This window comes from Protobothrops mucrosquamatus, unplaced genomic scaffold, assembly GCF_001527695.2.
Source record: "Protobothrops mucrosquamatus isolate PMUCROS unplaced genomic scaffold, P.Mucros_1.0 scaffold6003, whole genome shotgun sequence".
Classification (NCBI taxonomy): domain Eukaryota; kingdom Metazoa; phylum Chordata; class Lepidosauria; order Squamata; family Viperidae; genus Protobothrops; species Protobothrops mucrosquamatus.
In genome coordinates this window covers 2,044-19,300 of record NW_015391842.1, presented here as the reverse complement: position 1 = coordinate 19,300, position 17,257 = coordinate 2,044, and the positions used below count along the sequence as shown (strand labels likewise).

Sequence of the window (17,257 nt, the reverse complement as noted above, 5' to 3'; positions counted from 1 at the left end):
AGTGACCACAATTCTCAGATCGCCAGTCCCCGTCCCCCAGAGTTTTGAGGGGGTTTTCGGTGCTCTCTGAACTTGGTTATTTTCTTGCAGACATTTCATTACCCAAAGTAGATAACATCAGTGCTAACAGGGAGTGAGGTTTATATTCTAGTGGCATGCCTTGTCAGAGGGGTCTTGGTAGTTCTTTGATCAGGCTATTGTTTCCTGTTAGCTTGTTTGGCAGTTTTTGATTGGGATGTTGTTTACTTCTTGATTGTNTCTTGTTTCTATATCTGCTATCGTCTGTTTGATTCTCATCAGCATAGCAAAAGTTATTGGTGTTCCTTCCTCCAATTTAAAGGTGCTCATATTCTTCCAATCCAGCTTCTCTCAATATATATTCAGCAAATAAGTTGAATAAATAAGAAGAGAGTGCACAACCTCGTGTCACTCCTTTGCTGACCAATATGTCTTGCAATGTTCTGTCCGGATGCTTCAGACTCTTTCAGATTATCAGATGGGTTGGTCACTGTCTATGGAGAGTCTCAGTCGTCCAGGTCACGGTTGACCCAAAGGTGCTTTTTCTTAGACTTTCTTAGAACTGAAGAAGCTTCTTGGATGAGAAGCAAAACGTCTTCAAGGAAAAACAAAGGAAGTTCAGTTGCCTTTTGAAAAAAGCACCTTTGGAATAGGTTGCTCACATTTCCCTATCAAACAAAAATCAAATGCTACCATTTGGTGGTGCTGTTGGTGGGGGAGAAAATTACTACCTATACAAAAAGCATTTAGATTGCTTCTCTTTGATACACACACACACACACACACACACATTCTTCTCTTCTCTGGGTATATTCTGGGTTTATTTAAACTTTAACTATTAATCAAGACGTTCATTTGTGTGAGAATGATTGTGGGCCCTGTGTAGCCCAAATCTCACCTGATATTAAATCTTCTTGCGAGGGAGGAGGGAAGCGTTCCTGTATGCTTAGGAGGTGGTGGAGTCACACTCATTCTGTCTCTAGCTGGGCTGGATCCAGGGCAGGCCGGCTGCAATGGCAAGGCTGAGGAAGGACTGCTGTCAGCTCTCCCTGGCAAGAGGTGGCCTCCCCCCCCAAGGGCCACACCACAGCAATGTTGCGGTTAAACCCAGGCATCAGACCTGTGCAGAACTCCTTGTGAGCCCAGAGTTTTATTATTTGGGGAGCACTGGATTTTGTATGCAGTTGATTTTTTACTATGTGCTGGAGTTTGCTGGGTAATAAACATATCCTAGAGCAGTGATGGCGAACCTTTTAGGGACCGAGTGCCCAAACTGCAACCCAAAACTCACTTATCCATCGTTGGGTGCTGGATGGGTGTGGCCCATTGGCTGGGCGTGGCCCATTGGCTGGGTGTGGCCCACTGGGTGGGCGTGGCTGCGGTGGTAACGGCAGACTGGGTGGGACTAAAAAGTTCAGTCAATCAATTCCAACTTTGCAAGATCTTTTTTTTTCCTGCGAGAAGTTGAAATTGACTGATTGATTGAACCTTTTTTTTTTTTTGCACATGGCAGCGGAGGCCTAAAGCGAAAAGGTTTTTATAAAACCCAGCTGAAGGCCTAATGAAGGCCTTAAAACCCAGCTGAAGGCCATAAAACCCAGCTGAAGGACTGGGGTGACGGCATGCGTGCCCACAGAGAGGGCTCTGAGTGCCACCTCTGGCACCCGTGCCCTAGAGGGAATGTTGCCTATGAAGAAAAGAATATACATCCAATTTGGAAAGATTCATGGCAAGCTTTTTAGATAAATATGGATAGAGACAGAGATAGAGATATAATTATGAAATGTATGTTTTCATCTTCAGTTAATAGTAGTCAAGCCGTGTCCCACTGGGTCATCATTTCAGAGATATTTTCTTACCTTAAAGCAGAAAAACCAAATGACCACAAGTGGGCAAAAAAGCAGTGGGAGCTGGAGCTGACTTGTTGCTGCCTTCCCCAGTGAGTTTCCTTATGGAAAGCTCCCTCCCTCCCTTCTTCCCTCCCTCCTTGTTCCTTACAATAATTTAACAATCTCATGAATTCCATCATTGCGGAGCATGCCTATTCTTAAATTGACGCAAGCTTGAAGATCCATGAAATTGGATAAATTTGGATAAATTTGGCTTGCCTGTTGAGGCCTGGCTCTAAATGACCAATGTAATGATGGATTTGCCCTAAATAATCACAGAAGGATTCCATCCTATTCCATGTTAGAAGGACTTCTTTGACACCAAAGGATGTCATTTGGAATAGGCCGTTGTATTGTCCTGAACCCATTGCAACAGGTTCATCGTTGCTATATAAATTGAGGAGCTCATTGGGTAGAGGTTACAAATTGCCTAATCTGATCTTTCCCCTTATGCAGCAACAAAGGTAAAGGTCTTCCCTGTCCAGTTGTGTCTGACACAAGGGGGCAGTGCTCATCTCCATTTCCTAGCCGAGGGAGCCACACAGCAAAACTTGGCCATTTTCTCCAGAGAAAAGGAAGACATGACAATGAGGGCAGACTTTGGCTACAGCAACAACATCAAAAGATATATTATTTATTTATTTATTTCATTTATACCCCGCCCTTCTCCCGGAGGACTCATTATGTCATATAAATTGTGCATTTTACCTTGCTTTTTGATGTTTTGGTCTTGCTGAAGGTGGGTATTGTCATGTTGAGGAATTCTCACAGTAATTAGTGTTTGCCACATGTTCTGGAGTTAATCTTCCCTTTCCTCCTTCACCTTTTCTTATCTCCTCGTTCTGTACCTTCCATTGTTATTCTGGAGATGTGTAGCTCTTTCATCCCCTATTTCCTTATCTCTCCTCCTCCCTGCCACATCTCAGTGAAGTTTAGTGTCATCTCTTGACCATGATATCCCTGCTCACTTTCTGCAAGGCCTAATTATGCTGATGGTAATTTAATTTAATTTAATTATTCCACAACTTTGTACATTGCTGTTCTCACCTCAGAACAGTTTGAAATCCCCAAATCCCTTCTCTGGTGAGTTGTAGAAGCTGTCAGAGACAATTTTTAAAAGGAACATGTGACTCCTGAGGACTAGAGGACTAGGGAAGGGCTGGTCTATTGGATTTCTGGTGGTTGAATGAGGGGCTGCTCTATTCTCAGTTTCGGAGTAGGGTGGTTGAAAAGTGAAACAGGATAGGCGAGGACTAAGGCATAGTAGCCAATGTATTTGACTGACATAGAGAGATACAGTTTCTATTCCATTTGCAGCCTCACTTGGTGATTTTTTCAACTCAACCTACCTCACAGGGCTGTTATGAAAAATATAGGAGGGTGGAGCACTAGGTATGCACTTTAAGTTCTTGAACAAAGACGGGATATAGATACATGACCGTGTTTGTATACCAAAGAAGGGGAACATAAAATAATAAAAATATCCAGGCCTTTCTTCACGCACTTTAAAATTGTTGCTTCTTTAAAAGCCTTTAAAGCAGGGGTAGTCAACCTTTTCATACCTACCGCCCACTTTTGTATCTCTGTTAGTAGTAAAATTTTCTAACCACCCACCGGTTCCACAGTAAGGATGATTTATAAAGTAGGGAAGTAACTTTATTTTATAAAATTTATAAAGCAGAGTTACAGCAAGTTAAAGCATATAATAATAATTACTTACCAAATACTTTATGTCGGACTTTCGCTAAGTTTGGCAGAATAAATCTTTATAAAACAACTTACTGTAGTTAAATCTATCTTTTTATTTATACTTTGCATACATAGAAGCATGAAGTCTGATGANCTATCGCTTAGGGGCAACGTTTTTAAAATTTCAGGTATATCCTGATGCATTACTGTTGAGATAAATTCTTTTATAGAGGGTATTATTACAGTTTCTCCAATATTATAGCTTTTACCACTTTTTGCAATTAATTGTGAAATGCCATAAGCAGCAATTAATCCATCTTCGTTCGCTGCATGTTGTTTCTTAAATGATGCAATGATTGTTGAACGATTTTGAATTTTTTTATATATTTCCTGAAAATATTCAATGGGCTTGTCCTTATCATTTGGATGGTTTGTAGAAAGATGTTCTCGCAATCGACTTGGCTTCATTGCCTCATTGGATAATGTTTTATGACACAATAAACACATTGGATGTTGTTTATTTACAACAGATTCTATGAAACCCATCTTCAGATACTCTGGCAAATAGCCACGAGAGTATTTCTTTTTTTGAGACATGGACTCACAATATTTTGTTTGAAGCTGTAGGCACGTGCTCACTCTTACAAATCTAACTGCGTACTGACCAGTGCGACCGCAAACAAAAGAGCCTGCACCATGTATCGTCATCTGCACATGCCTCTCGCACATCGTGGATTGGGTTTGGGGGGGCGCCGGCTACCAGCTCTGCTTGTCTGTTACAGCTGGGTAGCGTGGGGGGAGATGCGTGAGCTATTCTGAGACGAGGCTCTTTTGTCTGCGGTCGCACTATAGCGCCATTTAGTTTCACTTATGAAACGTGAACTAAACTTATGCGCGGGTGATACAAATAGTATATTTTCAGAAATTTAAATTATCACGGGGAATTTTATGAAAACCTAATGAAAATGTTTTTAAATAATGCTATGAAAAATTTTTAAAAAGTCAATTAAATTAAAAAAAAGGAAAGTGCTTCAGTATCGGATAAAACCCCTACCGCCCACCATGAAAGCTGGAATGCCCACTAGTGGGCGGTAGGGATCAGGTTGATTACCACTGCTTTAAAGTGTTGAATCAATTCCTTGCTGCTGGGTAGGGTAGGGAACAAAGGACTGGGAAAGTGGCTGGGAAACTGTCATTCAGAACATTCAGAATGAGCATCATGTGACTACAGCAACAGCCTATCAGCCAGTAGCACTGAAGCAGCCCAAACTTTCCCAAATTCAATTTCCATAAGAGTCATAGGTCCCTGGATTTTGGATACATTCTGTGTGTGAGCCTATTTGAGGTACTTTGGTTCTGAAATTGTTGCCCTATGAGGCAATATTTAACCCAGTTAATGGTAATGATAACTAGAGATTTAGTACTATATAGACTACTACTAGAATAAAATCCTTTCTCCTTGTAGCTTCAGCTATGTCCTTCAGAATTGTCCCTGAAAGTTGGAGACTCTTTTGTGGAAGTTCAGAAGGACTTGTGATGGATGAAAAGAGAGACGAGCAAAGAGAAATATATTTAATACGACATTCATATCTTATTCATATCCTATTAATACCATCATACCTTAAATGCAAATTTGTAAAATGCATCTTCCATGCAAAGTCCACTCATATGCCAAGACACATTTCAAGGCGAGTTTATTTTTCAGAAGCACAAAATTCATATGCCAATAACAGACATGTGAGAACAAAATAGCAAACACATACAGACATAGACTCTGGAGAATGCTTGTGAAAGCATATAAGCAACATGTTCTTCCTTGCTAGTCATATCCAATATGCAAGTCATTAACTGGAGGGTCAACCTTCACGCAGCTCTTTAAACTGTGATTTGCTTGTTTGTTACCTAATGTAATGGAGAGATCCAGACCAGTGGTGGGATTCAGCCAGTTCGCACCAGTTCGACAGAACCGACATCTAATTTTTTTGTTGACTTCAGCAAACCGATTATAATAAACCTGCGCAAGCCCCCCACCCCACCCTCCACCTCCCTCCGCCAGCCCTCCGTCACCGCCACGGCACTTTCTTGCGCACACTTTCTTGCCGCCCTGCATCGGCCGGCGTCTCCCTTCTCCGCTCTGGAAACGGCAGCCCCGTTTTCTGCTGCTTTCCTCCCGGCAGAAGGGAGGAAAGGAAGGACGCTTCGTATGGAAGAACGCTAAAATCCAGAGCAGGCACTCAGCTTCTTAGAAAAATCGTACCGCTAGCTACCGTATCCTCATCTGATCAGGAGGAAAACGCGTCTGCTCTGGATTTTAAGGCAGAAAAGCGAAGGGGGGGAGGAGGGACAATGTCAAAGGGCCTCCTGGAGAAAAAGAGCAAAACTCCTCTTCTGTTTACCGTCCGAAGCAGGGGCCGAGGCCGATGCAGGGCGGCAAGAAAGTGCGGATCAGCAGAAAGAAGGAAGGAAGGAAGATTTAAGGGGACACCGGGGGAGGCGAAGGAAGGTACATTAAGCCGCCATTCTCCGTTTCTCTCTTTCTTGGCTGGGAAGAAGGCAGCCCACACGGGCTGCTGCCTCGTGTAAGCAGGTGTGCGGTGGTGACGGAGGGCTGGCGGAGGGAGCCGGCAGGGAGGCTTGTGCCACAGGAGAGTTGGTGGAGGAGGAGGAGGAGGAGGCTGCCACCGGGTAGGTTTAGCCTCGGCACCCACTTTAGAAAGCAAACAGAAGAGCTTTGCTCTTTTTCTCCAGGAGACCCTTTGAAATTGCTCCCCACCCCTTTGCTTTTCTGCTTTAAAATCCAGAGCAGGCACTCAGCTTCTTAGAGAAATCATACCGGTAGCTACCGTATCCTCAGCTGATCAGGAGGAAGACGTGTCTGCTCTGGATTTTAAGGCAGAAAAGCGAAGGGGGGGGGAGGAGGGACAATGTCAAAGGGCCTCTTGGAGAAAAAGAGCAAAACTCTTCTGTTTACCGTCCGAAGCAGGGGCCGAGGCCGATGCAGGGCGGCAAGAAAGTGCGGATCAGCAGAAGGAAGGAAAGAAGGAAGGAAGACTTAAGGACACCCAGGGACGTGAAGGAAGCTACCGCCTTTTTCTCTTTCTCTCTTGGCTGGAAGAAAGCAGCCCACGTGGACTGCTGCTTCGTGCAAGCAGGTGCGAGGCGATGGAAGGCTGGTGGAGAGGCACCAGGGCTGACGGAGGGAGCCAGCAGACTTGCACACACACACACACACACACACACACCCCGGTCACGGCGCAAGCCACGGGGGAGTTGGCAGAAGGGGAGACTGCTGCCTCCAGGCAAGTGATCTGCGGGGCGAAGCGTGGGCGGCAAGGGCGACGGGGACCGAAGAAAGCCCCTCCAGCAGCAGACGCGACTGTTGCGCAGTGGCAGCAGAACCTTTCGCCGTCACTCCCCCGGCTCCGTAATGGCGGAGGGGGACTGCATAAGGTCCATCCTCCTCAGCATGGCAGTCTGATTCAGGAGGGGAGTGAAAGGGAAGAGGAGGATGGGCAGCCGGGTCATTGCACCAGCGGGGGGGGGGGGTAGGTTACCAAACTCGGAGTGGCCTGGATGTGCAGGCTCTAAAGCAGGGGTAGTCAACCTTGGCTCTTTTATGACTCGTGGACTTCAACTCCCAGAATTCCTGAGCCAGCTAAGCTGGCTCAGGAATTCTGGGAGTTGAAGTCCAGGTGCGTGGTGCAGCTCCCCCCCCCCCGCCGCCGCCCTAGTTTGGTTTTTACCCATGCGCCTCTTAAAGGGTTCTGGGATTTCAGAGAGAACTGGTTGTTAAATTATTTGAACCCCACCACTGATCCAGACACTTTGATTTGTAGCATAGCATAGTGTGAAGTGTAAATAAAGAGCAAATTATGGTTTACCTGGGCTAAAGTAAGGCAAGTTATCAGTAAAATCAAATTTGCAGAATTTACAGAATAAAATAAAATGTTTGACATCTAAATGAAGTCAGTGAAGACATCAAGTAAACATCTTTAAGGAAGCAACTTAGAAACAGATAGCTGCCTAAATAAATGTATTTTTTTCTAAAATATGTGTCACCTAAGAAAATGTATTTTTTTTTCTAGCAAATTCTTGCCTTACTCCCAAAGGTAAGTATCCAGAAAATAGAAGTATGATTTAGCCTGAAAATGACATTTCCATTTTAACAGTAAAAGTGTAATTAAATAAAGAGAAATCTATCTGATAAAGTTTCATGAGTTTCTGTATTTGGTTCCAGTCCAGTTCTTTTAGATATTGGGTAGTGAGGTTCTTGTTTGTCCTTTGTGCATAAAATTTACTGTCTGGATATCGGACCATCTCTGAAACTCTCAGTCTGCTGAGAGTATGATTGACATCTTCCTGCAGCGTCTCATACTTTCCCAAAACGTCATAGTGAATATTGCAGGGATCACACAACTGGAACATTGGTTTCCAATGTACATCCAAAGGTTCGTCATTCCTTGTCATAACATAGTTTACAAACTCTTGAAAGGTCACAGGCCCTGTAAGGTTTTTGTCCTTCCTAAACAAGGCTTTAATCATATTTGCCACTGTGATGCTATAGTAAGGTCCGTCATGCAAAAATTTGTCTCTGTAAGCGGAGACCAGTCTTTCTAGAGGATGCCTGGTAAACATCACTTTGGTGAAGGAGTTCAAAAATTCTGCTTGTTGTTTAGATGGATAAGAACTCAAGCGCTTTAGAAGATTTGTTGTATGAATCTCTCCCTGGCTTACTTCAAAGACATCCCTACTCAGGTTGAGCTTGAGTAGCAAAACAATTTTCTTCCAGTTAGAACAGCCTACTTTTGGCACCTCACAGTAGATAAATTTGTAGTTCTCATCGACAAAGAGCTGTCTAGCCACGTGTACATCCAGTTTTCTTTTTAAATTTTTTAAATTCTTGCTCAGACAGATGGAATCCAAGTTGGTTTTACGATCGTTTTGTGTTTTCAACCAATCTTCTTTATGATCTAGAAAAATTCAGACTTTGTTGAGACAATTTTTAAAAAGTAACAGCTTTAAAAAAATCAGATCTACAATCCTGAATGCCATGTTTGGATGGGAATTTGGTGAATTTTAGTTCAGCAATATTTTAATTATATCTGGTGAACAGTGTTGTGGGAAGTAATTGCTATAGGATTAAGTGCTAACTTAAGCACTTAAGCCAAGAGCTACCAAAATACTTTCAGCACGTCAACTGGATCACTAGAGGCAAGAATATTTTAGACCACTGCTACACAACATGAAAAGATGCTTATCGGTCTTTACTACGAGCAGCTGTGGGACACTCTGATCATTGTATGATTCACCTTGTACCTGTTTATAGACAAAAGCTTAAAACCATAAAACCAACAATTAAATCAGTGAAGTTTTGGACTGAGGAGGCAAAGCTAAAGCTACAGGCTTGCCTTGACTGCACTGATTGGAAAGTTTGCAATCAGCAGACTTGGATGAACTCACAGATACTGTAACTTCATATGTTAGTTTTTGTGAAGACCTATGTGTGCCAATCAAAAACCTGTGAATATACAGTAACGACAAGCCTTGGAGATAGATAGATAGATAGATAGATAGATAGATAGATAGATAGATAGATAGATAGATAGATAGATAGATAGATAGATAGATGATAGATAGATAGATAGATAGATAGATAGATAGATAGATAGATAGATAGATAGATAGATAGATAGATGATAGATAGATTGCTGAACAACTAGGCCAGAAATGTATTAACAATGGAGATCAGAGCAGCAAAAAGAAACTACTCTGAAAAGCTAAGGAATCAGTTCTCAACAAATGAATCAGCAAATATGTGGAAAACTCTTTAAAATATCACTGGTTACAGCAAGCTTCATTTCCACGCTGAAGGAAATCGCAACTGGCAGATGACCTGAATGTGTTTTACTGTAGGTTTGAGAGGAAACCACTGTCACCTATTTCCACCATCCCAGTCTTAGATATATCAACAATAGCCAATCCTCCTACAACTGACCCCATCCCTCTGGGGCCCCCATCTCTGGTGATTACAGAAAACATTGTGCAAGGTCCATTTCATAGACAAAAGCCTGGAAAAGCACCAGGCCCAGACAAGATAACTCCTTCTTGCTTTAAAGCTTGTGCTGACCAAATGGCCCCCATCTTTACCCTCATCTTTAAAAAAAATCACTAGAGATGTGTTATGTTCCTTCTTGCTTCAAATGCTCTACTATCATCCCAGTACTGAAGAAACCCTCCATCAAGGAACTGAATGACTACAGACCAGTTGCTCTGACATCCGTAGTTATGAAAATCTTTGAAAGGTTAGTGCTGGCCCTCCTGAAAACTATCACGGATCCGCTGTTAGACCCCTTGTAATTTGCCTACTGAGCAAATAGATCAGCAGATGATCCTGTTAACATGGCTCTGCACTACATCCTACAACATCTTGAATCTCCAAGGACTTATCCAAGGGTCCTTTTTGTAGACTTCAGCTCGGCATTCAATACCATCATTCCAGATATTCGTCTAACTAAACTAAATCAGCTGGCTGTGCCTGACCACACCTGTAAATGGATCATAAACTTTTTAACAGACAGGAAGCAGCAGGTGAAGCTAGGCAAAATCACATCAGATACCTGTACAATTAGCACAGGGGTCACCCAGCTGTGTGTTCTCTCCACTTGTCTTCTCTATATATACCAATGACTGCATCTCAAAAGATCCCTCTGTTAAAGTAATGACATTTGCTGATGACACAACAGTGATTGGTCTCATTCAAGACAATGATGAATCTGCATACAGATGAGAGGTTGAACAACTAGCCTTGTGGTGTGGCCAGAACAGTCTTGAGCTAAACACACTCAAAACTATAGAAATGATAGTAGATTTTAGGAGAAACCCTCTTATACTATCACCTCTTACAATACTAGACAACACAGTATCAACGGTAGAGAACGTCAAGTTTCTAGATTCTTTAATAACTCAAGACTTAATATGGACACCTAACAACAAAAACATCATCAAAAAAGCACAACAAAGAATGTTCTTACAGCGCCAACTCAGACTGCCCAAGGAGCTGCTGATAAAGTTCTACAGAGGAATTATTGAGTCTGTCATCTGCACCTCTATAACTGTCTGGTTTGGCACTGCAACCAAAACAAGACAGACACAGACTTCAACCGATAGTTAGAACTGCAGAAAAAAATAATTGCTACCAACCTGCCTTCCGTTAAGGACCTGTATACTGCATGAGCTAGAAAGAGGGCTGTGAAAATATCTACAGCCCCTCACATCCTGGACATAAACTGTTTCAACTTCTATCTTCAAAACAACGCTATAGGGCATTGCATGCCACAACTAGACACAAAGACAGTTTTTCCCCCCATACCATCACTCTACCAAACAACTAATTCCCACAACACTGTCAAACTATCTAGTAAGGCTGTATTACTATTGTTCTTCTCATCTTTCCTATTATCTATCTCCTAATCTATTTATGACTATAACTTTGTTGCTTGTATCTTATGATTTATATTGTTTTATTTAGTATCCTAGTATGATTTACTGTATGTTGATTGCTTATTTTAGCATTCTGTTGAGTATCACTAAGTGTTGTATTTTATAATTTATGATGAATGTATTTTTACGATGACTATGATCATGCTTTATCACTTATTGCTTGTGTAGACAGAGAGCTATACACTGAAGATAAATTCCTTGTATGTCCAATCACACTTGGCCAATGAAGAATTCTATTCTATTCTGTTCTGTTCTGTTCTATTTCCTCTGAAAAAGAAATGAAATCATGGGGATTTTCCAAGCATTCCAGTTTGTGAGGGTACTTTGTTTTTGCGGGACCGAACACACCCCAGTGTAGCAGATCTATACACAATGCTTTATTGTAGCACACACCTTCTTCAATTACAGGATATTACTATGGGTTATCTCCACCCTTCTAGGCTTTACAAATTGATATTGTCATATAAGTGCATCTTTAATACACAGCCCTTTATAGTCTTCAAACAAAAATCCCAAAGTCTGTTAAGTGGCATACAACCTTTGTCTCCTTCTAAAAGTTCTTGTGCTAGTTGCGATGAGGTGCTGCCTCAATGTGGTTGCCTCTTTTCTGGTTGCTGCCAAGCTCCAGGTCAAGCTCCAAGCTCTGCTCTTAAGCGTTGTTGCTTTTGAGCACTCCAGCTAAGCTCCCAATCCAAACTCCAGGCAAGAATCCCACCAGGATATGCCACTTACTGTAGCTTATGGTTTGGCAAATGATTGATAACCCACCTGCCTGCAATAATTATCAGTCTCCAAACATTGCCTCCCACTTCTCATTTGCTTGCTGTGTTCTTATCTACTCTTCTCCTACACACCAATAGGCACTCCTGGTGTTTATTTTTGCAAGCAAGGGCCCAGGTTGGATGAGGCTGCTTACAGACATCTGCACAACCTTGAAAGTGCCAGGGTGTGGGTCAATTAGCCAGCCAGCTGGAACCCCAACATGGATGTTTGAAAGTAAACTTATGAATGAATACATAAAGGCACACATGCATTCATGAGCCCATCTCTTAGGGTTTTGGCCTTTGGGGAAAAAACTCATGAGCTGTGCTATGCCTTGGAAAGTGGGGTGGGAAGTATTTCTGCCTGGCTGCAAGTGCTTTTCCCTAGTGCAGGCAGCAATCCCAGTGTCGGAAGCTACCCAAGTCACCTCACCTACTCAAGGTCGAGACTCCAGATATAGCTGCCATCACACCTGCTTCATATGACAATGATGACGAGGGAGAGAACGACCAGATAGTGAATCAGCCTGTTCCACCTTTTTCCCTATCTGCCAAGTTTATAGTTCCTAAGACAGGAGCCCAAATGGACTTGCGAGTGTTGGTAGACTCAGGGCGTTCACGCTGCCTAATCAGCCTTCCAATTGTCCTAAAATTAGGCATCAGAGTGAGGCAACTCTCCAACCCCATGAAATTTGAACAGGTAGATGGATCTTTAATGGGAGGAACCTTAATTACCCACCTAACGGAGCCAGTACGGCTAGAAGTTGGTGAACATTGGGAATTCATTCTATTCGCGGTGGGCCCGAAAATGACTGAAGCAATGATTCTAGGGCTAGCTTGGTTAGACAAGTGGAAACCCTTTATATGGTGGGAGAACGGAATGAGAACTTTGAGGTTACCCATAGGACCCTTACCTCCCAGCTCCTCCCATGACATTAGCAAAGAAGCGAACCCGCCATCTGAACCGATAAAGATAGTGACAATTCCCCTGCCAGGAGTGCCACTTGTTCCCAGCGAATACCGGGACTTAGCAGAAGTGTTTAGTGAGGCAGAATGTGATGTCCTGCCTCCCCACAGAACAAATGACTGTGCCATTGAAATTCTGCCGGGGGCCAAGTTACCAAAGCCAAAGATGTATGTCATGACCCCCCTTAAGATGGAAGAATTATGGCAGTATATTGACAAGAATTTAGCCAGAGGTTTCATCAAGCCTGCCAAATCCAAGGTAGTGGCCCCGTGCTATTTAAAGAGGAAAAAGATGGGTTGCTTAGGCTCTGCCTGGATTTTAAGAGCCTTAACAGGGTGAGTGTGGAAAATATGTACCCCCTTCCCTTAATGAAAGACTTGTTAACTNGAATTAGAGAAGGCGATGAATGGAAAACTGCTTTCAACAGCTCTCTGGGTAGCTATCAGTTTAAGGTCATGCCTTTTGGATTACAGGGACACCTGCTGTGTTCATGCAGTTGATTAACCAGGTCCTACACGATCATTTATACAAAGGGGTTTTGGTGTATCTTGATGCCATCTTAATCTATACAGAGACTATGACAGAGTAAATAAGTTTAGTGTGAGAAGTTTTGAAAAAAACTGCTGAACGTTAAGCAATATGCCAAACTTTCTAAATACGAATTCCATCAGACACGTTTGGATTATTTGGGCTATAGAATTTCTAGTGAAGGCATCGAAATGGATCCAGCTAAGGTGAAGGCTGTTATAGAATGGCAGCCCCCAAAGATGCGGGAACAACTCCAGAGTTTCCTGGGATTTGCTAATTTTTACTGTTGGTTCATTCCTTCATTTGCTGAGATCGCTTTGCCCCTAACAGAACTATTAAAAACTGGTAAGGATAGGGGGAAACCATGTCCAGGACACCCCCTGCACTGATCGTTGGAGTGCAAAACCGCTTTTGAGAATTTAAAAAGACTATTCGCTGCTGAACCAATTCTAAAACACACTCACCAAGAGGAGCAATTTGTAATTCAACCTGAGGCTAGCGATGTAGCTATGGGGGCAGTACTCCTGTAAAAGAATCGTGAGGGAGTTTTACAGCCTTGTGCTTACACTTCAAAAAAATTCACCGACACAGAAAGGAGGTGGGCAATTTGGGAGAAAGAAGCTTTTGTTACTAGATGAGCTTTGCTAATGTGGCGTCATTTCCTAGAAGGGAGCAAGGTGCCTTTAGAAGTATGGACTGATCACAAAAATTTAGAGGCACTGAAAACTCCCCATAAACTGTCACCTAAACAAGTGCGCTGGGTACAATATTTTAATTGTTTTAATTTCACCCTGAAATATTCGCCGGGTGGAAAGAATTTCTTAGCTGATGCCCTCTCCAGATTGCCCCAATACAAAAGCCAATGTGAGTAAGTCATAGACTCTGTTATACCTCCACCTCAAGTTATTTCTCAGATAACTCCCCAGAGTCACCAATCTGCAAGGACTATTTACAGACTACACGGTGCGCCAAAGCGAATAATTTCCAACGGGGTGCAGTTTGTGGCCAGGTTCTGGAGGGACTTTTTTAAAATTAATTGGTTCCACGCAAGGACTGTCATCGGCTTTTCACCTGTCTATAAATGGGGTGGCTGAAAAAGCGAACGCAATGGTGGAACAATATCTTAGATGCTATGTGGATTACCAACAGACAAATTGGACTGATCTCCTCCGTTTTGCTGAAGTGGTTTATAACAACACTATACACAGCAGTACCGGATTTACGCCTTTTAAAATAGCCACAGGGAGGGATTTCATCCCGATGCCTGAATACCCCAGGAACCACCTGCCTCTCAGATTTTAAATCAATGGGTGTCTGCTTGGAAAGAGGTGTGGGACAATGCAAAGAAAGCTTTGAAGAAAGCCTCAAAGTCTTAACAAAAAACAAGCAGATAAGAAAAGAGTACCTCAAAAGCCATTTCGTGTCAGGAAGAAGGTTTACCTTTCTACAAAATACTTAAGACTCAAATAACCTAGAAAGAAATTGGGGCCAAAATACCTGGGACCTTTTCCCATAGTGCAGATTTTAAACCCAGTGACTGTGGAACTAAAACTCCCTCGATCTTTAGGAAAGATCCAGCCTGTATTCCACTGTAGTTTGTTGAAGCCTTTCAGAGATTCTACTCTAAGACTCCCTCCCCCCAAAAAACACCTGGTCCCCTTGTCGTAGCTGGGGAGACTCATTACAAAGTGAAGCATATCCTTGATGCTAGATTGTATAAAGGGAAATTGCAATAGTTAGTTCAATGGAAAGGGTATCCATTGTCAGAAGTTACCTGGGTGAAGTGTACTGATGTAAAGGCTGATAGACTCATACATAAATTTTATGATAAATATCCGAACAAACCGAGGGGGAATTACTAACTTTTGTTTGATTTGCAGGATTTCTCTTTTCTTTTAAGGGGGACCGAATGTCAGCGTTGTGACACTTGAACGGGAACCATTTTTTCATTTCGTATCCATTGCCGCTTTTAGTTTAGAGAGATAGCTGAGGGGGAGAAGGGGTGCTGAAGTTCTTAGCTAGCCATAACAATGCATCTGTATGAGAATCAAGGTTAAAGCTGATAAGAGTTTTGGCAGGCTGTAAAGCTGGGACGAGAGCCTGCATTTTGAAGTCATAGGTGAATGTGATTTATGACAGCAATTTGGGTTGGGAATTACAACTTGTTACTTTGTAGCCTGAGGAGGGATTTTTAGTCTTGGGTTCAACTATGTAAGTGCCGATACTTTGTTTCCAAAATAAAATGTTCTTTGAAGAAGAAATCTTTGCCTTGAAGTTCTTTTGATCAGTTTCATCTATCAGAACCATGACACCCAGGTTCACTCCCTCCCACACTTATATGGCTTTTTCAGGTTTCTTCCAGCCTCCCCCATCCCCTACACATTGAATAGAAGGCTACAGAGCTGTGACTTTGCTCTTCTCTTATTTCACTTTTATTATCAATTATTTGAATGAGAGACCTGAAATGATACTTTTAAAAGTTTGCAGATGTCATAAAGCTGGGGGAGGGGCATTTAACGCTTTGGATGAATGAGAGAAATTTCAGAAAGCTCCAGACAGCCTGGAGCAATGAGTTCCAGTGAACAAGATAGAAATTAACAGGAAGAAATGAAAAATCCTGCATCTGGATAGGAAACTACCCCTACCCTCTTCATGTGTCTTGGATTTTAAGGTTTGATTTTAACTTGTTGTTTTTTTAATATAATTGTAAGCCGCACAGAGTTACGCTATGGTAAGATCACCCAGAATCAGTCTTCCTGAGAAGGGCAGCTATATAAATTTAATAAATAAATAAATGCCAAAATCAGCAGTAAGCATCCAGAATAGAAGTTTGACTAAATGTAAGCAAGAATTGCTTCCTTATATATTCCAAGTCATATAACAAGGCTGACTCAAATACTTAGAATACGGTTTTCAAGGGGAAAATAGTTGATGTCAAGATAGGAACCAAAAGCTATTTCAATGTTTATAAATAATTTGATGAAATCACCAACTAGGTGATTTCATCAAATTAGGTGGGAGGGAATCTAGAATTTAATATTGTTTTTGCTTACTATTTTTAAGGGTTTTCTTTTCATATAATTTTTTTGCCTTGAAATTATTTCTCAAAATGATATGATTAATTTTATATGTTTAAATAATCATTGAAATAATGATTTTTTAAATCTTAATGACAATTGTAACCTGTTTATTTACTGAGGCTTTATTTTCCTTCCACAGTGCCTTGTATCATTTTCTTTTTTTCTTTTGTCTAGTCATTTATTGTATTCTTTAATGTTTGTTTTAGAAAGAAGCTGTGAAAGTTTTAAGGGCATGTGTATATTTCAGGGACAACAGGCATAAGCTTTAGAGTTGAGAGGATGGCAAGCCTATTGGTCATTGCAAATTTAGGGAAGTATGTGGCTGCTAACACTTCTGTTTGTGAGATCCGTAAACCAATGATTAGGTCTGTGAGTAAATGCTTCTTTAGTGTTCACATAATTTGCTATTCAAAACTACATGATGAGCAGCAGAATCCATAGTACGTTCTGTGGTCTTATCATCTATCAACCCAGAACTATAAGACACAATACAGCTCACTGTTTCTGAATGTGTTTTGACATTGATTTCAACACATTTGTTTCCCATTCTTTTCTTTTATCCTTAGTCTTATTCCCTTATTCTGTCTCTGAGTGCAATGTTAACAGAGTTCCACTTGTGTATCATACTCACCTACTTTTTTATGTTTACTTTAGTGGAACATAAACATGATTGACCCCACATACTGGAATTCAGTTAATTCATAATCCACTGTCTTACCTTTCATTTTTGTGTGCCATTGAATAGGAAAAAATAATCCAAGCAGTACACACAGCAGGAGAAACATGAACAACCTTCCAAGCAGGTGAGTCATTATGGTTTCCTAA

General features: G+C 41.8%; 1 protein-coding gene across 1 annotated transcript; it reads right to left on the bottom strand.

The window, feature by feature from the left end:
- Positions 1–7,733: 7,733 nt before the first annotated feature.
- LOC114923653 (carbohydrate sulfotransferase 9-like) lies at positions 7,734–17,244 on the bottom strand. The gene is made up of 2 exons (XM_029286926.1): positions 17,151–17,244; positions 7,734–8,566 (listed from the first exon to the last, which is right to left on the bottom strand). Exons 1-2 carry the CDS (start codon positions 17,242–17,244, stop codon positions 7,734–7,736), a joined length of 927 nt encoding a protein of 308 aa, XP_029142759.1.
- Between the last annotated feature and the right edge of the window lie 13 nt (positions 17,245–17,257).

Excerpts from the sequence above, each read along its gene's own strand:
- LOC114923653 (XM_029286926.1), bottom strand. The coding sequence starts at position 17,244 with ATGACTCACCTGCTTGGAAGGTTGTTCATGTTTCTCCTGCTGTGTGTA. Across the intron at positions 8,567-17,150 it reads ATGGCACACAAAAATGAAAG|ATCATAAAGAAGATTGGTTG; the intron begins GTAAGACAGTGG and ends GAATTTTTCTAG.